At 36.7% G+C, this 25,024-nt stretch overlaps 1 protein-coding gene across 18 annotated transcripts in view; it reads right to left on the reverse strand.

The window, feature by feature from the left end:
- SYNE1 (spectrin repeat containing nuclear envelope protein 1) overlaps positions 1-25,024 on the reverse strand; it is a gene marked incomplete at its 5' end in the record, with an annotated part of 301,622 nt that overhangs the window by 129,616 nt on the left and 146,982 nt on the right. For all 18 annotated transcript variants that reach the window (XM_080587961.1, XM_080587963.1, XM_080587967.1 and 15 more), the window contains 18 exons: positions 128-393; positions 2,180-2,356; positions 3,832-3,957; positions 5,632-5,778; positions 6,624-6,800; positions 7,796-7,963; positions 8,991-9,143; positions 10,456-10,782; positions 11,687-11,857; positions 13,477-13,632; positions 14,931-15,248; positions 16,618-16,782; positions 19,185-19,328; positions 19,450-19,603; positions 20,448-20,620; positions 21,351-21,515; positions 23,375-23,530; positions 23,862-24,005. In XM_080587961.1, coding sequence (XP_080444087.1) covers positions 128-393; positions 2,180-2,356; positions 3,832-3,957; positions 5,632-5,778; positions 6,624-6,800; positions 7,796-7,963; positions 8,991-9,143; positions 10,456-10,782; positions 11,687-11,857; positions 13,477-13,632; positions 14,931-15,248; positions 16,618-16,782; positions 19,185-19,328; positions 19,450-19,603; positions 20,448-20,620; positions 21,351-21,515; positions 23,375-23,530; positions 23,862-24,005 — 3,287 coding nt within the window. The remainder of the gene's footprint in view (positions 1-127; positions 394-2,179; positions 2,357-3,831; positions 3,958-5,631; positions 5,779-6,623; positions 6,801-7,795; positions 7,964-8,990; positions 9,144-10,455; positions 10,783-11,686; positions 11,858-13,476; positions 13,633-14,930; positions 15,249-16,617; positions 16,783-19,184; positions 19,329-19,449; positions 19,604-20,447; positions 20,621-21,350; positions 21,516-23,374; positions 23,531-23,861; positions 24,006-25,024) is intronic.

A 25,024-nucleotide genomic window follows, 5' to 3' on the forward strand; every position in this document is an offset into this window, starting at 1 on the left:
ATAAGGGAAGCCTGATTTAATTTAGGCATGGAAAAAATGTATTTTTAGCAGATCCACTTAGAGACACTCTGTAAACAGCTCTTTCAGTGTATATGTAATAAGCCTTGTGTGTGCTCTTCTTTTTTACCTAGCCAGGTTGTCCCACTCTTTTGTGAGTTTTTCCAAGAAAACTTCAACTACATTCATGCGATCATGGTAATTTCCTGTCCTCTGCAGATCCTCCTCCCTCTGTATGAGCAAACTGTGTGCCTGAAGGCAGAGGTCCAGCCACTGGTTGCTCAACTGTCCAATTTCCTTGTGTTCAGGTGATTCCTGTCCTTGGGTTAGTTTGTTTATCTTCTCAGTCACAGAGGTAAGAGCTGACTGCTTAGACTGTAACTTCTGATTGAATTCCTGAAAAAGATACAAACCAAAACCAATACAGTGTCACCTACTTTAAATTATATGATGAAATTTAAATACAAACTCTGAAATTAATATATTGTGTAAGTACTACTTATCCGTCCAGGCAAATGTTGTGTAAATGTTAATTAGAAAAAGGTTAGGGGAAGGGAGAAAGCACTTTTTCCCCATCTTATCAGATGAGGATGGCAAACCAGAGCAGATTCCCAGTGCCAGTGATAGAAAGAATTCAGAAGCAAGTGACATCTTGTTGTCCAGGTGCCTGGACTAACACCTCTTCTACCTACATTATTACAAGCAAGATAATCAGGGTCTCATGAGAATTCATTCTGCAAATACTGTTTCTAGCTCTTTTTTTTTCTTTTTCTTTTTTTCCTTTTTTCATCAGATACTGAAAAAAGGAAGCAATGCCAGTGAGTCTGTGAACCCCACATCCATATTTTGCATTGTATCTATTTCTCCAATAGTGACCATTATTCTTGTCATTAATGAAACAAAGCCAACAATTATTCAGGTATGATTACTATTTAAGTTAATAGACTCCAGTAGACAAATGAGCTCATCTGTACACACATGTACTGAATAAGAAGTCACAGAGAACCCAAGAGAAGAATATACATTATACTGACAGTTAAAATAATCAAATATTCTTTGGCACTTACACACTGTCTAGGGTAAATATAATCTTTTCCAAATTCTAGTTCCAATAACTAAGCAACTATGCCCAGCTCCAGCACTTTGCTGGGGTGATTCATTTTCACTGAGGACTTTTGGAGGTCTGGAGAAGAGATGCTACTGCCCTTCTCTGCTTCCTTCTTTGCTACTGCCTCAAATGGAGCTAGCCATCTTCCTACACCAGGGGAATACAAGGTAAAAATACAGACTGCACGACATCTGACAGTACAACTGGTGCCTGTCATTTGTAATAATTGAAAGTTCCTGACTGAAATAGTGAAGAAGTACAGACTCCTGCCTCTTTACAGACTCCTTTAATGATAGTTAATGTAGCAGGTCTTAGACTGCATTGTGCTGAGGTGTATTCAAGAGCTACAACTTTGTTCTGACACTTCTTTAGAACAGAAAAGAAGTGCTGTTTACTTTTCAACTAACTCCTGGCACATCAGAAAAGAAAACGCGAAGTCTAGACTAAAAATGAAAAAGCCAAGCATTTAATCAGTTATCAAATAAATAATTTGTTTTCCTGTTTCTTCGTGTTACTTTACTGATGTTTGAGATGTGTGCAGAATAACGATGGAAAATATCTGTAATGACTGAGGACCTGAAGGCATTTATCTCACTACTGAAGGTAAATTAAATTGGTTTTCCATTATGCCAACACTCCTGTGCTTTTCAGAGTCCAGCAAAATTGAACGGTTTCCTAGACTGATTTTGAAATAGAACTGCATAATTTACAAGTACTGGAATCAAAGAACTTAGCAAGCACGAGTTGCAGACCTTATCTTCAAATCCACTGCAAACAGAAATTAGCCTTTTAAAAGCAAAGGCAAATCAAACAATAGGCTGCAAACTGTCTGCTGTTAAAAGGAAAAGGAAACAGAAAAGGAAAAACACAGAAAAATAGTATTGTGCTGTGTTTTGCTCCCTGTGTCACCCTGTAGCATCAATAAGGAAACCTTCTTTCCTCTGTCTTCACTGTTCTTGCTTAGAACATATTAGCAATTCTATGCAACACATGTATATAGCAAGTATTGTAATTAAATCAGCCATAGGATAAACATCTTCTTTAACTTCTGCTCTTAACCTAAAGTCTCCTTACCTTAACCTGGAGTACCATATTCTGGGCAATGTTTAGCTCCAACTCCGCACGTCTCCTTTTCAAATTCTGTAGTTGTTGATCTGCATCCTGGAAATATATCCAGAGCTCAGCCTTCATTTGTTTTATCTCTTCCCAACCTTGAGCCAAATACTGTGAGTGCATTATCTGTTGCTCAATCTAGCAGAAAAGAAAAGGAAAGAAAAGAAAAGGAGTAGGAATGCTTTAATGCAGCTATTTTGGGGGATTGGAGGATGAATACCTTCTTCCTCCCAGCACAATACTGTACTCACAACAAATTCCTGTACTAGATTCTGAAAGGGCTAATATTATTCACAAAGAGACTTAACCTTCAAAAGTCATAAAAATCAAACCTATCCAAGGAAAGCTGTGAAAAAATTCACCCTTGAGTGTAGCAAGTATATTTATGTGTATTTCAAAGTGTTCTAAGTCTTCAGTTAAAGCTTAAATTAACTGTGTAATTTGTAATGCATATTGCATACCAAGAATCGTGGAGGACTATGCCCTATACGCCTTCACAATGACCAAAAAAACACTTAAACAAAACACTTTAATTTTAATTTGCCTAGCCCAGTAATTTTTCCTATATGTCTTTTGTAAAATGCTGAGAAGAACAATGCTTACCGGATCTGAGCCCATTAATCACCTGACACCAATAGTCACAGAGCTTCTTTTGCTTCAAACTAGAAGTAGGGTGCCTTTAAGGTTTAGATTCTCAATCAGTTCTATATATTTGAGTACTGCCTTGTCTGTGATTTCTTTCACCCCTCCCCCCCCCCCCCCCACTACTTTATATATAAAAGAAGAATCTCATTTTGGTGTTTGGGATGCTTTCTAGTTACTCGGTATTTGGACTGCAGTTTTTTGTACGGATTACTTGGATTTGCACAATTTGCTTCTCTGGTATGAAAGACTGTTACTGTATGTATTATACTTTTAATCTTGGTAGAAGTAGTTTCAGGAGTTTTCTGTGTGTGTGCACGTGTGAAACTAAAATTTTCATGGTTAAAAACCCAGGAATCCTAATAATATATTTTTTCTAATAAACTATGTTTATTTTATTTTAAAACAAATCATTAAGGTAATTTGAAACTTAAAATTGAGGTACACTTCTATACATTCATATGCTAAAATTGATGCACTCTGGATAAATTACATAGATTTATGAATTGAATTATAAAAATCATGATTATAAAGAATATATTAGTATATCTTAAGAAGAACATCAGTCTACTGTTGAATAAATAAACAAATATGCATACTATTTAATTAAAAATAAGAATTAACTGAATTATATTTTATGAAAAATAATTTGGAACTGGTTTTCTTCAACATGATGTCATATGTGTGGCTTTAGGACATCTTTTAGCACCTCAGTACCTCTCACATCCTTTGCCCCTTTTCTTTTTATTACTGCCGGGATAGCATTTTTTCAATTTTATGATATCTATATTATATATCTATATATATGTATAAAAAAGAGAAGATAAAATGTTTCTGAATGAAATACTTAAGATGAATGTAACATATAAGATAACATTTCTTTAAACCATTACCCAAGATGACCTTCTTAAAAGAGGACAGATGAAAGCAGTTAAAGCTCTAAACAGGATTAAAAGCTGGTTATCTTGTACCATTTGTTTTGTTTGTTGAATATCTGTTGCTGTACTCTTCACTGTGGCATCTGACAGATCACACATGGAGCACAAAAGATCCAAATATGTATTGGCTTGTTCCTGCAGAGCCCGGAAATGTTTCACCTGAGGGAAGACAATCCTCAGATAAACTCAGCTTGTGGAATATTTCTTATTTTATTAAAATCACATGTTTCAGTGTTTAAAATTTAGCTCATTACTTCCAAGAGAAGAAATGTAGACATATGCTATTTTATTAGAAACAATGTAAAAAATATGGAAAAGAGTAACGCTTAAAAATTTGATTATCATTGTCCATTTAGCAAAGAGCTCAGTGACATGCATTACCTAGCTTATTTCTTTAAAATTAGGAGGTTTGGATAGACACACACAAGAGTTTCAGAAAGGTGACTTACTTTCCCAAGGTGAATGGGAAGCAGGGCTTTATCCGATTACTAAAGTGTCTTGTTGCCTATACCTATAAAAATCTCTTGCATCTCAATAGATCATGGAGGATCCAAACCAGTGGCAAAACAAGTTTTCCACACCCTCTGAAACCCTCTCAGCATCTACAACTGACAATATCTGACAACACTGTTCTTTTGAGGGTTCTTCCTCTTGCTATTGTCCATAGAAGCCCATCTCTCTCTATGAAGATTTTCCTCATTCCACAAGAAAATGGTGGTATCGGTGTCAAAAAGCAGGCTTATACCTGCATATAACATACCTCCTAGAGTCCCAGAGAGGAGGGTGAATGACCACTCAGAGGGCCAGTGGTGGGTCCTTGTAAACAAGAAGTTGAATACCCAGCAGTGTGCCCTTGTTGCAACCCTGAATTACTGCATTAGCAAGAAAGCTGAAAGCATGCTCCAGGAAGGGATTATCGTCCTATACTTAAACTTGTCAGGCTGAGCCTGGTGTATTGGGTTCAAGTTTCCCTCTTAACAGAAGAGAGATTGGCAAGCTGGTGCAAGTTCACCAAAGGGATAGTGTATATGGGGCAGTAGCACGTGGCATTTAGGCAGGTCTGAAGGAACAGGGTTTGTCCAACCTAGAGAGGGAAGGCTAATTGCCGTCTCCTATTATTTAAAGGGTAGGAGGAAAGGTAGAAACAATATCTGGAAGACAGCCATACTGTTCTCAGAGTTGAGCAGAAAAAGGACTAGAGGAAAGGGAAATCAAAATCTGTAGTATTTCAAAGTCTCAATTAAGCTATATGGTAGATGAGAAAGCCTTGAATTTCTGCATTTTTTGTATCAAACCAGCTTAGTTTGAAAACAATGTACAAATCCGGTAACAACATATATTAAGTTACTAAAAATAGTCAGAAAACAAATAAAAAATTCTTAATCACTAATGTGAGCTGGAGGCAGTTCTATACTATCAGACTGAAAACTTATTTTAATTGGCTGATTAACAGATTCTGTGTCGATTGTACTATGAAACCAGGTCTCATGTAGGAACTTTAGTAGACAGACAGATAAGCAATTAGACACGCAGAAAGACACAACCTCTCTGCTAAACATATCTATGGAATATCTGAGCAGGTTTATCTAATTAGCCAACTGTTTTCAAGTAGCATATTTCTAAGTATTTAGCAGAGCTAATAAAAGCCCTGTGTGATTTTTCACCTAAGGTTATTTTTCCTTCAAGGTATTCCTTTTTGAGCTGGGGACAAAAAATGAGGCTACACAAGTGTCTGAGGAGGCTAGAGGGAGTACCTAATTTCTATTAATATAAAGTTCTTACATGAAATCACCTCATTAAGGATAACAGCATATTCAAGTGTTGAACTTTTACCTGTTTAACTGCATCTGCCAGGCTGAAGGGTGGCCAGGTACTTGGCTTTAATTCTGACTGTATTGTAGACAGCCAAGTCTGACACTGTTGTAGGGTATCCTGATGATTAACATGCTTTTGGAGTTCATGTTCCAAACTCTGGTACACCTAAAATAAACATTTTGGAGGTTCATTACATATTCAAACACCGTTATTGTCTCTCTTCCCACACCTTGCAAACTGCAGAAGAGAACTGCAAAGACTGTAGTTACTTTAGCCCTTGTACAACAAACGACCATGGGATAGTTAACTCCTTAAGCTCTCACTGCATCTTGCTCATTTGTGGATAAAATGGACAATATCTAAAGCATAGCTACTGGAAAGAGAAAATAGAGATGAAAATGAAGAGTATTTTCTCTAATTTCTGTATTCTTGTCCATCATTTTACCATTGTTATAGTATGAGGTTTTACCTTCCTACAACTCTTACTGACTCTGAAGACTTTTTTTTTTTTTTTTTTGAAACCATGCTGTCCTGATCTCCTAATTGGATTAACAACTGACCCAGTTAGCCCTTCTTTATTGTATATTCTGGTTTAACTAAGACAGACAGTATTTCCTTGCACATAATTAAGACCAGTTATTTATGTATGCAAACAACTGGCACTAAAAGTGTAATTTGCTCCATCATTTTTGAAGTAGGAATAAGCTTTATTTTCTTGACTGTGACTGCTCAGAAGCTTCTGTAACATGAATGCTGCAAGGGAGTGGAGAAATTAAGTACAAATTTCTGGATGATATGCAGCTAGTTATGCTGGCTGCAAGGCAACGTTTGGATCACAAGAAATTCATCTGCACCACAGTAATGATGAAATGCTATATTAGGAGCCTATGGGCTCAATTTATTTTGAAACAGTAGAAATTTATACAATTTGAAGAAACAGAAAGCAATTACAGAAAAAAATATTTGTTATCCTTAAACTGTATTAAAAATGTTTTTGAAACAAGACTCACCCTTTGGGCTGTACTACATATGGCAGAATAGCTGTCCCTTGTCCCCTGAAGATGGCTTTGTACATTTTGCTTAAATTTTGCTTGAAGATGTTCTGTGCATTGATTGATCAAATAATCACCTTTACTCTTCAGGTTGTTCAAACGAATTTCAAATCCTGAAATTTCTTCCATGATAGCCTAAGTAGTTAACATATTTTGAATAATATTTTAAATTTAGAATATGTTCTGATCACTCCTTGTCTTCAGATGTGGAAACAGGATTTCAGGCAACGTGCATTGTTACAGTCAAGCTATTAGAATGTACTTTCATTATAAAATCATTGTCAAAAGTCTTTACATAGATATTCCACAGAAATGTTTGCAGCACTGTCGTAACATGTAAACATTATATGCTCATGCCCCAAAACAGAGTGCCCTTTATCTTGCTTTGATCTCCAGGGTTCCATCAAATTCTCTTGTGTCTAATGCTAAGGACAAAACCTGATGCTGAATCATATCTTATTCCATAAGCTCTTCAACTGTAGAAAGATCTTTGCATCAGCTTTGGCTGAGCTAATTTTTTATTCAAAGAGGTTACTTAAAGAATAATATGCTAATCACAGTGAGGTAAAAGGTTTCAATATTTGCCCTTGGAATCTCAGTTTCTAAGTGTGTATGTGGTGGTGGGGATTGGATTATGCTTTATTTTATTTTACGGAAAGTATCAGTAACTGAGGTAGTGAATGCTTATGACTGATAACATCAGTAACAATACCTTGAATTAAACCAATGGATGAAATATGACAATTTAAAGGAGGGGAAAAATACTTGAAAATTTATTATTATTTTTCCTTAAAAGTGTCAGAGTCAAAAACACCTTAGGAGTAAAAAGACCCTCATCTGCCTTTTGTGGTCTATTTCTTGGAACTTCTCAGAAAGAATCTGACATGAAATTCAGATCAGAGTACAACAAAGCTCCTGTGCAGATTCAATTTGATCCAAGATACAGTGCTACAACAAGGTAAATATGTCAACTGTGTTAATGACACCGGTGCTCATTTTCACAGTTAACAGTAGGAGGAATAAAACAGATGAATGAGAAATAACTAGAGCTCTGGAATGAAGACGCAGAAGCAGAGAAGAAAAATTCTAATTCACCCAATAAAGAAGGTTTACCAAAGTACCAAACCTACCTTATGGTTGGCTAGTTGCTGAGTGATTATTTCAAGATTGTTACTCTCCACGAGGTCAGGGCTAACCAGCCTGCTGGACATATGTAGTAACCATTTCTCTCCTTCTTGCAAATCACTATTGTAATCCTCATGTTCTTTTACTCTCACCTCTAAAGTTTCAACATATGCCTGCAGGTTCACAATGACCAAAATTAAAACATAAGGTAAGAAGAATAAAAACAGAACACCAAGATCTTGAAAGCATAGTAAGAGTCTTCCAAATTTATATTCCTGTGGGTGAGTCCTGTGATTAGACTGTTAAACCAGATACCAACGGGATTAGTTGTGTGAATAAAATCTGTGGTACTGAGCAGCATTTTCATTTAGGGTGAAACACCATATTGAGAAGATTGAGGAAAACAGTGAAGATTCTGTTTCTTTAAGAAAAGAAACATTGTCAACTTGACATTAAATTCATTTCAAAATAGTTATTACAGACACTCAGAGACTACACATGACCTACTAAATGCTATGGTTAGGTCTGTGCTGCTTAAAGCCTTTGTATGTACATCCTGCCTGTGACTGTAGTACACAAACCAAGAATAAATACATTGAGATATTTATTTTTTTCCCTTTAAAAAAGCTTTTTCATGTACTTTACTGCATTTAACTCATCAAAATTATGTCTACTATAACAGATATCAGTTTTGTGGTACAAATCAGGCTGTACAAATTTAAAAAATCAGCTGTGAAAAAATAATCTATTATTGGATGGATGGATTGGAAATTAAAGGGTCTCTAATAAGATAAGTACTAACATGGTTTGCGGAGCTTTTCCTTGTTAGGGGTATAAGCTATTAAAAGCTGTAGCCATAATCATACTTCAGGACGTATTTAGTATTATGTGTTTCAAAGTACTACTATATATATGTAGACTCATGAATCAATGTTAATTTATATTGTCCTTGCTGAATTAACTTGAATCCATCTTACGGTTCATTTTCTCCAGCAACCTCCATTCAGTAATGAAACTAGATTAAATGAAGTTTGTGTGAGATTTAGCAGAAACAAGAGACAAATAAAACGTAAGGAAACCTAACTGGCTCAGTGTGCAGGGTGTAACATCATAGCAGTATGAAAAAAATAATCAACTTCTTAAAGAGGGGAAAAATATAGTAATTTGGTAGAACCTTAAGTTTTCTTTCTGACTTTTTACCTTTGTTGCACTGCAGAGTTCCTGGTAACTGCTCTGAAGGTCTTGAATGTTGCTCTTTAGAGTCACATCATTCACCAGATCAAAAAGTGCTTCTCCCTTTTCAATCACTGATTTTATTGAAGGCTCATGGGACAGAACGGTCTGCTGTATGGACTACAGTGCAAGCAAGAATAGCAAAATATATATTGAGCACCGAAGATCTATTTCATTCACTTACCTTTGACCTGAAGTACAGCCATATATCATCCTTTCCAGATGAGAAGAACTTTGCTACTACTATGGGACTATATTTTTCCAGCTATGCCCTGAGACAACAGCTTTGCAGGAACCTAAGAGCAATTGATCCTTTTGTGATTGCCTAGTAGCATGTCTAACAATTTGGAGCTGCTAAAGGAAAGTGAGTTAATATGTGTGAACAGTTAAGTGCTAAGGATAAAATTTGCTCTGAGGAACAAATTCTGCAAATAGGTGGGCAATCATCACCAAATCCCTGCCCTTAGGGAGATAATATATAACAGATTAATGCATAAGTCTTTAATATAAAGGGTATCCAGTCTAAGTTCCTGTTGTCATTGTTGCGCTACTGGGTCAGACAGCATAGTACATGGCAGTATCTATCACTTAGCAGTGAGATATAAGCTCCTCAAACATGTAGCAAGCAAGCACACAGATCTTCTATATGACGGAGTATTTAGGCTTGCAGGAGGATGGGGTGGATAAGTGGCTTGAAGAGAAAGCCTTGCTGCTGTGCAAGTACTGCTCAGCAACAGCAAAAGCATTGGTACGCTATCAACACTGTTTTAGCCATAAATGCTAAACACAGAGTTTTATGGGCTGTTATGAGGAGAGCTGTCTTCATTCCAGCCAGGCCCAGTATACATCTTACATATGGAAACATATGGAAGCCTGGAGTATTTCATAAAAGCATCATTAAGATACGCAACAGTTTTGTTCTCAATTATTTTCTACTCAATTTTACAAGTGGAAAAAAAATCATAAAAATGTTAATTAAAAACAGAGGAAGCCATAGCAGCTGACTGTCCTGGATGTCAGTTGAGCTGGGACATTCAGCTTTAATCAGAAAGATGATTAAGCAAATGTAGACAGAGGAAATGTCTGCAGAGAAGAGAGACCAATTATTTTCTATCCTGGCTTAAATGGAAGTTAACTCTGTTGCTGTCAATGGAATTGCTCACGTGTAAAAATAGAATATTGTTTCATAACAGGACATTTTCAAATGTAGAAGCCTTATTAAAACTTTCACATTGCATATCTATGTGCCCACTCTGGTTCATAGGTGTAGGCATCATGCATCTTTTCACTTTTTTGCTGATTTAGACACCCAGATCAGAGATATCTCATAAATCTATTGAGGACACTTGAACAGACACTTGCATCAGAAGATCTCTTGCAAGTCTATAGGTCAAGATTCATTCAATAGTGCAATGATATGATCACTTTTTACCTTATATTTGGACAACTGGGCCTTCTTCTCATAGAGTTCACTTTTTGGCTCCACTGGAGCATGTAACATGGTTTGGTACTCTGTGAGCCACTGAGTCTGTGCCTTGTACTTGTCCGAGAACTCCTTTGCCAACTGAAGGCATTTTTCTGAAGTCATGTGTTCTTTCCTGATGGAGCCAGCCAACTCTTCAAGCTGTTCCACATGATCACCAATTTCTTTTCTTAACTGGTCAACTTCATTTTCTTCCATGTACTTTATAGCTCGTTCCCCTTTCTCACGGGCAGATTTTAGTAAACTGTGGCCTATGTCCATATCACTCAACAGCAGCTGTGAAAGAAATGTCGGTTAACAGAAAAATGCATACGAGCTCTTGTCTCTTTCTTTTTGATTCAGTGTAGTTCTATTATTAGTGAGAGGATAACTTTTTTATTACTTATTTATTTATTTTTTAAGGACACAAGGAATTGCTATGGAAATTAAATGGACTTTTAATTACAAAATTACCTGGGGTTAACTTGTGATAAACTAGAAAGAAGCAGAAAGAACAAAAGAACAACAACAATAAACGAATACTTCCCAGTGCTCTGCACTGGGCTTGTGAACATAAACACAGAAACTCAGGTCTACCAGGAGATGATTCATACTCAAATTCTGTAATGGATGAAAGTTTTCACTTAGTGAATTATGTTTAAGCTACAGGAAACATGAAAAACTCATTTGCAACTCTGAGGTGAAACATGAGTTTTACTACTGAATTATTTCAATGAAGTAAAGCATGAAACAATGCATACTGGTATAAATACGGGAATTATAATTAAGTATATAATATTATAATTACTGGTATAAATACAGGAATGCATATAGGAAACAATGCATACTTGCCACAATGCATACTGGTATAAAACATACATGGCAGGATGACATGGGAGGGAAATTTATTCTAAGTTTTAACCTGAAACAAAATATACCTTATGGCATAAAACATGCCTTATGGAAAGAGAGGATTATATTATTTATGACTATGCATAACCTCAACAACCAAACTGTGATGTATTATGTATATGACATGAGAACACAAACTTTTATATTTGGTGATCTTTATCCTGTTTACTTCTCTGGGCAGAGTGAAGTTAGAATTTTGAGCAGCTGTTAAGATACATGTTAAAATATAGGCACTTCTTGGTGAACAGAAACTGAAGACAAACAACAACTGTATTAAAGAACACTGTACCTCTAGTTCCTGCACTTTTTTCTCCATTGCTGTTTTATCCAACACATCAAACTTGGTGATCACATTTCTGAAGTTCTTGTTAGTAGCTCCGTACCAATTTGTGTAAGCACTAAAAGCCAATTCTGATTCTTCCATACTGCGTATCTCTTCTTCCAGAAACTTTATTTGTTCCTTCAAACAGGTATGGAGGTTAGGGGAAGAAATGAGAAACACCTTGATGTTTATCATAGCTATTGGTTAGAGAGAGTCCTGCACCTGGGGCGCAACAACCCCAAGCAGAGCTACAGGCTGGGAGATGAGTGGCTGGAAAGCTGCCTGGCCGAGAAGGACCTGGGAGTATTGGTTGATAGTCGGCTGAATATGAGCCAGCAGTGTGCCCAGGTGGCCAAGAAGGCCAACAGCATCCTGGCCTGTATAAGAAGCAGTGTGGCCAGCAGGTCTAGGGAAGTGATTGTGCCCCTGTACTCGGCTCTGGTGAGGCCGCACCTTGAGTACTGTGTTCAGTTTTGGGCCCCCCGCTACAGGAAGGACATGGACGTGCTCGAGCGAGTCCAGAGAAGGGCGACCAAGCTGGTGAGGGGTCTGGAGAGCAAGTCTTACGAGGAGCGGCTGAGGGAGCTGGGCTTGTTCAGCCTGGAGAAGAGGAGGCTCAGGGGCGACCTTATCGCTCTCTACAGTTACCTTAAAGGAGGCTGTAAAGAGGTGGGGGTTGGTCTGTTCTCCTACGTGCCTGGTGACAGGACGAGGGGGAATGGGCGAAAGTTGCGACAGGGGAGTTTTAGGTTGGATGTTAGGAAGTACTTCTTTACCGAAAGGGTTATTAAGCATTGGAACGGGCTGCCCAGGGAGGTGGTTGAGTCACCATCCCTGGAGGTCTTTAAAAGACGTTTAGATGTAGAGCTTAGCGATATGGTTTAGTGGAGTACTTAGTGTTAGGTCGGAGGTTGGACTCGATGATCTTGAGGTCTCTTCCAACCTAGAAATCTGTGATACTGTGATACTGTGAGAGCAATTAATTGCCACTTAAACCTGATAAAACCTGATAAAACCTGATATACTAAGATTAAATAAGTAGCTTTTGAGTCCTTTCATATCTAATGGATAATTCTTACCGGGGTCTTGTCAGAGCGTACATACCACAATCACTAATGTTAAAACTGAGTTAATGCTAAACATTGAAAAGGGACTTATATTTTGCAATTTGTATAGTGACTTGTGATGATGTTACTATGAAGCTCTTTCTACCTAAAGTGACCTGAACACTGTACCTTATCCACTCATTTTTGCCCACGCCTATATATATATATTATTATATACTGAAACCTGAAAACATTTCTCTAGTAGTAATTCAGCCTTCAAATCTGCTGAATTCTGAATTTCTCTCCTGAAGCTGACAAAAAAGGTAGTAACAACATCTGATCAATGCTGAATATTTTTGAAAGAGCTTCAACCTGATTATTGCTCTCTAATGCATTTAGACCAATGAAATCTATGTGTATGTGTGGATGTTTATACGTATATAGTTATATATATGTGTATATATTTATATGTACATAGTTATATAAACACACAGATATGTATGTGAACATTGTATTATGGAATCTACAGTAATGAATAAAATTTGATAAAATCTAATTAAGAAAGTCTATCTATACTTGTTTCTCAACTGACTATTTATAATTTTATAATACTTGGACCCAGGAGTTGGACTCGATCTTTGTGGGTCCCTTCCAACTTGGGATATTCTATGATTCTAGAATCTATAAATTAATTACTTAATCATTACTTACCAAGACATGAAGAAGAAGAGTTTGATATCGAGATGTAAGCTGTGTAGCCTGGCTTCCCATTCTACTTGTAGTGAGACATTCCTCTAGTATTTGCTGAGCTAACATCCCAACTTCCTCCACATCATCTTTGTAGATTGTAATTTCTTCATGCCACTTCTATGACAAAAGACATTACCCATCTTGTATGACTAATTCAAACAACTTAAACACAACAGGAATTTAGTTGTAATGGTTAGGAAACCATTGAAAGGAAAAGAAATACATGGTTATAAACATTGAGTTACAACAGGAAAATTAAACAGAATCTGATGAAGGTTAACTGAATGAACATACTGGATGTTTTGCCCCCCACTACTCTGCCCTGGTGTAGCTCCATTTGGAGTACTGGATCTAGGTCTGGGGCTCCCCAGCACAAGAAAGATGTGGACCTGTTAGTGTGTGCAAAGGAGGGACACAAAGTTGATCAGAGGGCTGGGGCACCTCTCCTGTGAAGAATGGCCGAGAGAGCTGGGGATGTTCAGCCTGAAGAAGAGAAAGCTCCAGGCATACCTCATCGCAGCCCTTCAGTACTTAAAGAAGGCTTATAAAAAAGATGGAGAGTGATTTTTTACATGGGCAAATAATGAGAAGGAGAATGGTTTTAAGCTAAAAGAGGGGAGGTTTAGATTAGATGTTAGGAGGAAGTAAATTATTTACTCAGAGAGTGGTGAAGCACTGGAACAGGTTGCCTAGAGAACTTGTGGATGCCACATCCCTGGAAGTGCCCAAGGTCAGATTGGATGGACAACTTGATCTACTGGGTAGAACCCATGCCCTTGGCAGTGGGGTTGGAACTAGATGATCTTTAAGGTCCCTTTTAACCTGAGCCATTCTGTGATTTATTTTATGTTTTTACAATATTAAATGGACTGAATTTTATTACAATAGACAGTACTTTTTTATGAATAATAATAGAAATGCAGGCTGGAATTCCTACACTGTTGCTTTTTTGTGGAATTCCTTTTTCTGTTGCCCAAATTCTAAAAGAGACCATAAAACATAACCTTGGATCTTTACAAATGCGCTTCCTTTGTTTCTTCAGAACCACGTCTTCCCCTTCTAGTGACTAAGGAAAACTACTACATCAACACAGCAGAGACTTCACAACACAGCTTATGACATTTTATTTTGTTACTAAATTAACTCTTTCCCACTCCAGAACCTCAGTAATGTCTTTTCATTCCACAGAACACAGGAATTCCAGATCTTCCTTATAAGATTTCAACGTTGGTATAACCACTGTTTTATAAGTAGAACAGGGGAAATCTGGACCCAGAAGGCACAAAACTCTTGGATACGTCATTCTGAGTGCCTACACTCAGATGATTGCAATGATTCCTGACATTTTCACACTAGCCACTGATGTGGAAAGCTCACATTCCTTATTTATGTAATTCCTTAACTACATTCTTTACCTTCATTTGTTGAAGCTGCATCTCCTTTGTTGCTCTACCAGACTGCCTCCCAGTCCTGACAGCAACTTTCTCCTCCAGATCTGTTAGCCATTCATTAACCTTCTGAAATTTTTTCTCCATTAACCTCAGCCTGCTCACAGTGGCATTTAATTGGCTTCTTGCTTCAGAAAGCCTGTGCTGATAAACTTGCCAGTCTTGCCGTACAGATTCCAAGGCTCTGTCTTCTATCTGGGGCATGCCCCAGGGAATCACCTCCTCTCTGGCATGAACAGCAGCATTCAGTAAGGCTTGTCCTTCTGCACAGTGGACCTGCAGCTCCTGTGAAGGCAGAGTTATGGATAAATACCCTATATCAGCAGTTTTTACTACACATGGCAAATGAAGCCCTGGTTCTACTTCAGACAAAAGCAGTTATCTATCCATTTCCTTTAGATATCTATGGTTGAACACACATTACACTATCTCTAAGAAGACCTTGCTGACATGCTCACTTACAAAGCAAATCCACTATCATTATTATTGACAAGAGATTTGTAGAAAAATATTGACAAAAATCTACATCAAATTCCTTCCCCTCCTAGCCTTATAATGAGCTCTGAAACAGTAGCTGCCTGAGCTGTCATGGGAGCCTGCAACCCATTCAGCACAACCTTAAGCTCAAAATTTTCCAGCTGTAGCAAACACACTGTGAGACTGATTCTAAAATTAAATTTGTTTAAAAACAAGGAACAAGATGATGCTTCATTTTATTTATTTATTTTTAATTAACACGCCTAATTATTTCTATGTATGTTTGATACATAATCCCAAAATAATTCTCGATACCTTCTTCTGGATATATGTGTTCTTTTTTTTTTTTTTTTCATGTTTATTAGAACTTCATTAGAAAGTATGCAGGGAATCAATCAGATGAGGAAACCTAATCAGGAAATGATCTGACCAAAATACAGTTATATGTCTTCTTGGTTTGTATTTGAAATATATACTAAGATTTTCAAACTGGATTCAGATTTTCTAAACTCTTAATATTAAGGTTTATATACAGAGACACTGATCACACAAAGATTTTCTCAGTATTGTGAATAAAGTAATAAATATTTCATCACATGGAAACTCAAGCACAGCCCTTTTCCTAGTTCAGCAACAAGCCTGAAAATATCTTTAGTCATTTTAAGATTATAACTGGGAGATTACTGCAGTACTTTAAGTTTACCCTTCATTATCACCTGGGGGATTCAGCGAGAATCCTCCCACGTCACCATGTGAGGCAGCCTACATGACTGGAACAACTTAAAGGTAGGTAAGTAAGTATTGGACTGTAAGCAATAAAAGGTGAAAACTTAATGAAAAGAATACTTCTGATATTCTATGAAACACAGGGAAAAGAGGTAGTTTCCTCACTTTAGTCAAACATCTAAAATAAATTCAGTACTTGCAAGAAACCGGCATTACTATGGCAGAAGAATTCATTCAAGTCCTGATGCTTCTTTCTGGAAAAAATCATTAATGTTCCCACAGACTTTACTGGAACCACTTTTAAGCAGTGTATTACTTAGATATAACATGTTTCTAAGCTGCTCTTGAGCCAAACAGAGAAGTATATTTTTGTCCAGCAGTTAATATTATTCTGTTATTTTACAAGTAGAATTTATTTATTATTTTAGTTAGGGTGTTACACATACTGTACCTGTAAGTCTCGGAGTGTTGCCTCCTGTTTCTGGGCATCACCTTCAAGATGTGATAAGCAGTCAAGTTTTTCCTGTTCCTTCTCCAGCCATATTTCAAATGCCTTCAGATGTCTTTGGTACTCCTGATGTAAGTTAAGCAATCCTTCAGCTTTTGTTACTGCTTCCTGTTTGTTAAAATGTTTATATGTAAGTGTATCATTAAACCAAGAAAACATAAATCCAGTACTGAGATCATAGTTTGTGTCTGATGCTGAGCTTTCCTAGAATTCAAGACTAATTGGATTCTGAGGATGGTTTAATTGATTATAAGGAAAGAGGGCTCAAATGTGGAGATAAAGATAATTATCCTTAACAATTATTCACCTAAGTTTGTGAATTCTGGGATTTGAAATTCTGATCTGTGTTTAATTTTAAATAAAACCTCAGTTTATAACAAAAGATCTGCTTATTTCTTATACCAATTTAAATTGTTTACTGAAGTTATTGATGAGACTATAAGCTTAGGATTTTTTCTTACATTGTTTTTTATTATTATTATTATTATTATTATTATTATGCTAGTAGAATAATAGTCTCCTAAGAGTATCTAATATCTTCAGGTTTGAAGACTATCCCAGTCCTTTGTGGGCAATTCCTACAGAATGCACTAAGAATAGAACAGCAGGTTGTCCATGTATGTGGGTGAGCAAACAATTTCACAACTCAGCACTAAAATATTACCATATCTGGAGTACAGAAAGAAATGCATCCTGCATCAGCACAAGACTGATCTTTCCATTGGCAAGAAAATTATACTACATGTAATTCAGACCTTGGAGGAACTGAAGGGAGCAGGGAGGAAAATTCATATGAAGGTAACAGAGCCTGTGTTCCAGGGCAGCAGGCTACAAAATAAGAAAAATGCTTTCGCAAACAACAAGTGTGAATCTATAGTCTGCTTTATCTATTTCTAACAGTTCAGGGCAGTAGGAGAAAGAGTACAGCTGTCAATTTTTAAATGTCACTGTCCTCACAGGGAACAGTGGGATACTGGGAAGAGGGAAAGAGTGACTAATTCTCTTGCCTCTTACCAGTGGCTGCAGGGAATTTCAGGTCTTAGTCTGCTCTGGTTTGGACCACAAGCACTTGCAGAATTTTGCCAGGTTTTTCACCTGGCCAAAGGATTATTAAATGGAGAAGATTTCAAGTGAGCAACTCAAGGCATACATTTCATTAGTTACCAAACTGGTATTTTCCCCTGATTTTTCTACTCTCCAGCTAGTGCATATGAACAACTTCCTAAGGGTTAAGTGTAGTCTAGACACTTAACATTAACACCACAGCTGGGAGTGGGGAAGACCAGAAGTCATTCAGGGTATTAGATGGTAAGAGAAAGATGGGATGCTTATCATTAGGAAAGACATATAGAGCTCTCGCCCCTATGAACAAACAACTGTTTCTCATTGTTCCCCTACTGTTAATCAAGCTTTTTCCATACAATTAGTCAATACAGGCATTCTGTACAACTTTCTGCAAGAGCAAAAGCTGCAGGAAGAGGTAAAGTTTAGAGAATCCCCATGCTAACAGGAATACTAGATATCCACTTATGTTTCCTGGGACATCACTCATCTCTCTGGCAAGCCTGAGCTCATTCTGACGAGGTCCAGGGAAGACAGTACAATGCATTCTTTGTAGTTGTGGAAGGGAGTACCACAAAACAGGCAATCACTTATGCATCAGAAAAATTGAATTCTGGCCCTTTGCACAAGAAAAAGACATCCTTGAGACAACAAAATGCAGTCTTACTACCCTGGTGTCATGAAGAAAAGTGATATATCTGATGATACATTTGGTATGGTTTAATCAGCACAGAAAAAAAAATGGGTTAACTGGAGGTAACCACCTAGCCTTACTACATGTACTACCAAGTCTTTTATTATTTCTTCTATATTGTACTTTATGCCCTAATCTTTTCAAGATCTACCATATTAACACTTTCCAGTAAATGTAGTACTTACTAGAACAAAACAGAATATCCCAAGTTGTCCCAAGGATGATCAAGTCCAAGTCCTGCTGGATCTTTCAACATTAGAGTCTATTCACTTGCTAATAAGGTTTGTGTTGAGCAGCAAGATCCTATAATTGTCAACCATTTTTTATTTACCTGCTCATATGGTTACATTTATTGCAAAACCTACATTTATGCAAACCACAGATACTCAGAGGTGCTTCCAAATTTTCAGTCACAACGAATAAAGTCATATCTTCACTGAATTCAGCTAGACTTTTGGCATGGAATTCCTTGACCTATTTACTTGATTTTTTTTTTTTTTTTTTGCAGATTCAGATCTTCAGAAACTTTTTGAAAATATCTAGAGCTCAGTGGTACAAAAAGATAGATTGATAAAGCACCTTGATAACTTTCTGTCACATACATTAACCTACAGCTTCCCCCAGACTTTTACTCTTCATTTAACTCTAATAAAATAAATAAATAAATTAAAAAAAAAAAAAACCAATGAAAAGAATTCCTCTGCTTCCTTGTGGACAACAAAATGTAATGGAATTCTATAAAGAAAAACTGTACCCTCGTTCTATCTTTGAGTAACTTGTACCGCTCCTGAAGGTCCTGGAGTTCAAGCTGAGTGACATAGTGCTCAGCCATTCCACTGCCTTTTAATTCAATTGTCTCCAATAGACTGCTGTGACTCAACACCTCTTCATTGAGTAGCTGCAAAACAGCAAGATAATTTATGAATAAGCAGCATTAAAACAAACCACAGATTAATCAGACTTTTATTGCTTGTAAGGTGATATGCGTTTGTTGCTACTTTGTTGTAAAGCAAACGCACCTTTGCTTTGCTGAGGGCAGAGTTTTTTTCCCTCAATTCAGCATATTGTCTTTCAGAAGCATTCATGCTTGCTTCTACTTTATCCATCCAACTAGTAAACTGGCAAACATCATCCTGGTAACTTGTCCATTTGGAGAGAGCTCCTTCCAGTTGACTGCAATTTAAGAATACACATTTGTTGTGATACTGGAGTTTCAGGTTCTCATGCTATTTGAGTCACTCTAGACTATATTTATAAGACTTATACCACAACCTAAACGGACAGCCATTAAAACCCTACAGGTGTTAACTAGTAGCATTGATTGTCCAATAAAGAGAAATGAAGATTTCAAACTTGGAAATTTAAAGAGGTCTGTTAAATTGATGTAGCTAGCTGATGTGTGCAAATTTTAGTAAATAAAATAACAGGAAGAATAAGATCCAGAATCAGAAATTTTCTGCTGCTGCATTCTAATATTTGTTTGATTGTTTTAAATCAAAATGTTTCAACTATTTATGCTCCACCATAGAAGGCTGCATTTTTTTCCCTGACTGTCTTTATTCTATCACTTTAAGCATCACTACTTTGAGCATCTTTATTGGATATTGTAATTATGGTACCTCCTGTGAAATGCTAACAAGTGAAAAAACAGACAGAACCTTGACAGAACAACCATTACTTTCCGTGTGAAGATCTTATCATTTCTGAGAACATTTCAAGGCATTGAGTGCAACTCAAAATAAAATTTACAAAACAATTATGAATATGCAATCCATTTTTAAGAGTATACTGACAATAAGTGTTAATACAGTTTAGTTCCTCACTGTCTCCTCCCCTTTTTCCATTTCAAACTAATAGGTCATTAAAGGCTTCTAAACTTTCAATGTTAGGCACACGCAGTCATTTTATATAAATTTGACTCCTGAATTAATAAAACTTGGTGAATGAACTTTTCCAAAAATTTAACAGTCAAAAATTTGACTATCAAGCATCATTGTGCACCTCATACCCTTTTTACCTCTTGCACTGGATGCAAGCAGACAGAAGAGAAGCCCAATTGTCCTTCAGGGTATGCAACTGCCGTTCAATCACTTGTACTCCCTCCAAGGATGTATTTTGCAGAACAGATTCTCCTCTTGTCAGAACCATTTTCATTTGGATTTCTTTTTCTTGTTTCACTGTTAGCAGTCCCTAAAATGTGAGAAAATATTGTTCCATTTTTATCATTATTTGGGCATGAATATGTTAACTAGATTCACTGGAAAATTAGCTAATCAAATTTAGCAGCTTGTAGAAACAGTCAGTTAGAAGAGGGACAGTGGTTTTCATGGCTGGGCTTCAAAGGAACAGGTATGTTTCAAAGGGTAGGTTTAGGTTATTAAAAAAATAAATTTAGTTGACAGGGAAGCTTTCATGGAATCTACGCAGGTACTTGCAGTGTATGAGCCAAAGTGTAGAGGACACATTCTGAAGGGAATGCCATTTAGATGGAAAATGGGAGGATTTACTCAGAAAGAAAACAAGATATGATGAAAAAGCTCTTCTATAGAGCTTCTACAATTCTAGGATCTATCTGCAACACAAATATAACAACATAGAAACTCAGTAGACTATCAACAATGGCAGCTTTGAGACCAGCTCCTAGAGCTGTGCAATTGCAAACTAAGAGCTTCTAGCACTATGCAAAACCATGGAAACCCTGAAAGCATGAATGTGAAACACTCAATGAACAAAAGACAAAAAATGATTTTAGTATTTTGCTACGATTTCTTGCTTTTGGTGGTATCCTTATAATTTGAAGCGCTTGCCTCATATTTTGAGCTGTAGCCAAAATATGGACATCAAAGTATTATTTTCTGAGCACTGCCCTTTAATATATTCTGGGCAGTGATATTAATAGAATATAGGTCTGTTTACATACCTCCAGCTTTAACATCCGGCTCTCCAGAACATTCTTGTCAGCGGTGGGATGACAGTAGGACTCCAGCATGTGAACTGCATCAGCCACCCAGTCTTGGAGATCTTTGATACTGTGAGAGAACTGCTGGTGCTCTGCTACAACCCTATCCATTCTGGAAACCTTCTCCTGCAATTCATACTGCAATTAGTATCAGTAGCTAGTCAAAGTACTGTTTATTTCCCATATGTATTCAAGGATGTTAGAACAAATTTCATAAACTGTACACAGCAATTCTCTTCATACACAAGTACACAATAACAAGTACACTTAATTGAACATGGAATGAAACTTGAACACGGAATGAATTTTGAACACAAAGTCACGCTAGTTTTCCAATCATAATATAGGAATGAAAATTTCAGAAATGCCCTCTTTTGTTTTATAAATCTAAATTTTTATCTTTGTTTCCTCTTACGCAAAGTAGGTGAGTTTTTTATTATCCATTTTTTATTAAGCATCATATCTAACTAATTACATTTCAGTGTTTCATCTGAAGATAACTTGTGAAATCTGTCAATACACAAGACAAATTGAAGCATATGAAGTTATGCTACTAGAGCAACACTATTTCATTGATATTGGAATAGAAAAACGTTTTCCTCAGTAACTTCAACTGGTTCCCAGAACGAGAAGAACAGCTCCCACCTATTCTTCTGAAGAATCACTGACACTCACTCATATCAAAAATACATACTCATTACACTGCTACAAGGCCCAAGATTAACAGGAGTACTTAACAGAGTGTGTTTCACATGGCAACAGAAAATTAAAGTCAAGCCATTGAAACAGGCTCAGGAAGATATGGTGATCTATCTCAAACATTCATAGCAAACCAAAGAACTTCATGATTTCCTTCATTGACTGGACCATATTTATCCTCTTTCTCAGACCTCATCCTCTTATCCTGAAATCTTCTACAAGTTCTGTCCACATAAGCCAATGTTAGAAACTTAACATCTTTTCAGTTTGAATTTTCAGTATATCATATAGCTCTAAATATTCTTTATACTTTTACTTCCACAGAAAGTTATAAGGAAAATAAATAAATAAATAAGTAAATACATACATAAAAAAACACAGCAATTACTCCAACAAATACTTTATGTGTTGAATTGCTAACCCATAACACAATGCCAAAATCCTTAATTATTCTTATTACTGTAGTAACTACAAGCCTAATTCAATACCAAGCCTCCTTCATAACTGGCACTTTATGAAAAATGACAGTCCTGATTCAAAGACCTTCTAATCTGCATAAACAATAGAGGTAGTAAGAGTATCAAATGATGAAATGTACCACTCAGCAAAACAGAGTTAGGTTAAACTGTCCATTCCTAGCTTGATACTTTAGAGTTTGACCAATGTCTCTCACTGAACCTTCAAAAGCAGCTTCATAAGTAACGCTTTTAAAATAATGTTGAAGAACAATCTATTGATTTTAGACAAAAATACTTACAATGCAAATAATTAGTCATCTTTATAGAATACAATTACGTAATAATATTTCCATATAATGACTTGGCATTTTCTTAAAAACAAACAAACAAACAAACAAACAAACAAACAAAAAACCACCAAAACCCGGCTCCCCTAGCCCTAGATTTTGAAAAATACATTTTTTTTTGTTTGTTTGATTGTTTGTTTTCAGGTGCCACTTATTACTAATCTAAAATGTCTTGAATGTTTGAAAAAAATCAAAATCACATCACAAGCACCTTGTCAGGACAAAACTGTTGATAATCAGGAGGGTGTTTTTTTAAATTACTTTAAAATAAAATTAAATAAATAAATAATCACAATTCTATTTTGCTGACAGCCCATGAAATTATACAGGTCCCTATTTCTCATTCTTTAAAGCCAGTGCAAGCTCAGACATACCACAGAGCAGATGAGCAAGACAGCTACAGTGTTTTACGTTTCAATCTTTCTTTTTCTCCACAAACATCAAAGGAACAGCTTAAAAGCACATACACTGGGTGCATTACCTTTGTCAGATTGCTTAGAGTAAGGTATTGAGAAGACAACTGAGACACTCTGCGCATAAAGCTTTTGCTGACAGCTTGCTCTTCCCACAGCTGCTGAGCTTTCTCTTTAAGCCTGTTGAGCTGATGCTCGTGGCAGCTTATTTCCTCAAGGACAGACTGTAAAGCACAAGCACGTTAATATTACAAGTGGGTGCAACGAAACAGGCAAGAGAGCAGCTTGAAGGCCCCACGAAATATAGAAATGACAAATGGCACATGTACTGTGAAAGGCACACCATACAGCTATAGCAATGAAGCAGCATGTCGTAAGAAATTTGGAGATGTGAACTCTGATGGAACAGGATCATCAACAGCAACCCCTGAAACTAGTTCTCATCTTATTTAGAGTTTAGGATGCCAGAATGATCATGATCTTGTAAAGCATCAATGAGGCCAGCAGGATGAGAGTGGAAAAGCTGGTTCTGTTAAAAGGTTTGTAAGAAGTCACCTGCAACTTTTGGTGCTCTCTCCTCTTGGAAGGAAGATCATGGAGCCTACTGCTACTTCCCTGTACCATCTTCTCAGTTGTGCTCAGCCACTCTGCTAGAGGCTCAGCAGTTGCTTCAAAGTCCTTCATCTGGATCTTTAAGTTCTGGGAACACATGTAATATACAAATTTATAAAGTCCCCCTGCAATGGGTATAGCTGTAATGTACAACCTACAGATTAAGTACACACAAAGTACACACATACTATTGAAGCCAAACACTACCACAGCTGTTCAAAATAAATGTCACTGGCTCTGCCCCTGCCCATACCACAGATAGATACTGCAAGAAAAGTCTGAGAGAGCATTTCTTCAAAAAACAAAACACAGGCAACAATGCAGTATGTCTATACAGTTGAGAGAATGAAGCAAATTTTCTCTGAATTGAAAGCTTTACAGATTATATGAGCTTTGACTCAATATAAGTGTATCTCGCATAGTAAAGAGAGTCTAAATCAAGGTTACTTTGGGATGTAAGTTACCTTACTTCTGCCTGCAGTCATTAACAGCACCCCCCCCTTAAACGGGTTGACATTATTCCTAGAGCCTGTATGACTAAGCTCAACCCAGTCCTGATGCTCATTTCTAATTATATTTTCTTTTAGTAGAAAGTTTTAAAAATGTATGTGTAAGATATATGTAGGCATTCCTTCAGCCTGCGTAATTTTCTTAAAGGTTTATGCTGCATTACAAAAAAATAGCACCTGAAATAATTCTTACGTAATAGAAAACTGAACAGCACAGTTCCTATGCCCTAGTTACTATTTTATTTTCAGACTGATTTTGTTTTCTTTTTAGCTATAGCCTTATCACTTATGCATCAGAATGAAAGACTAAGCCTATGAGACTGAAAAATGCTGGGCACAGAAAGATTAACATCTATGGAAATCTCCCTTTCCATGGCTACTCTGAGACAAAGTAAGTAAGTTAAGTTCTTGCTACTTGGGAATTTTCTTAAAAAAACAAACAAACAAACAAACAAAACTTTTCTACACAATATATTAAATCTATTTAAACCTATATTTTTTTTTCAGCTGGCTAGACAGTACTGGTTTGAAGCAGGAAGGCCTAAGAACTTTAATTCTCCTACACTACACAAGGAATTCCAGCTAAGACCTTTTGAC

This window comes from Anser brachyrhynchus (genome assembly GCF_964034855.1).
Source record: "Anser brachyrhynchus genome assembly, chromosome: 3".
Lineage (NCBI taxonomy): Eukaryota > Metazoa > Chordata > Aves > Anseriformes > Anatidae > Anser > Anser brachyrhynchus.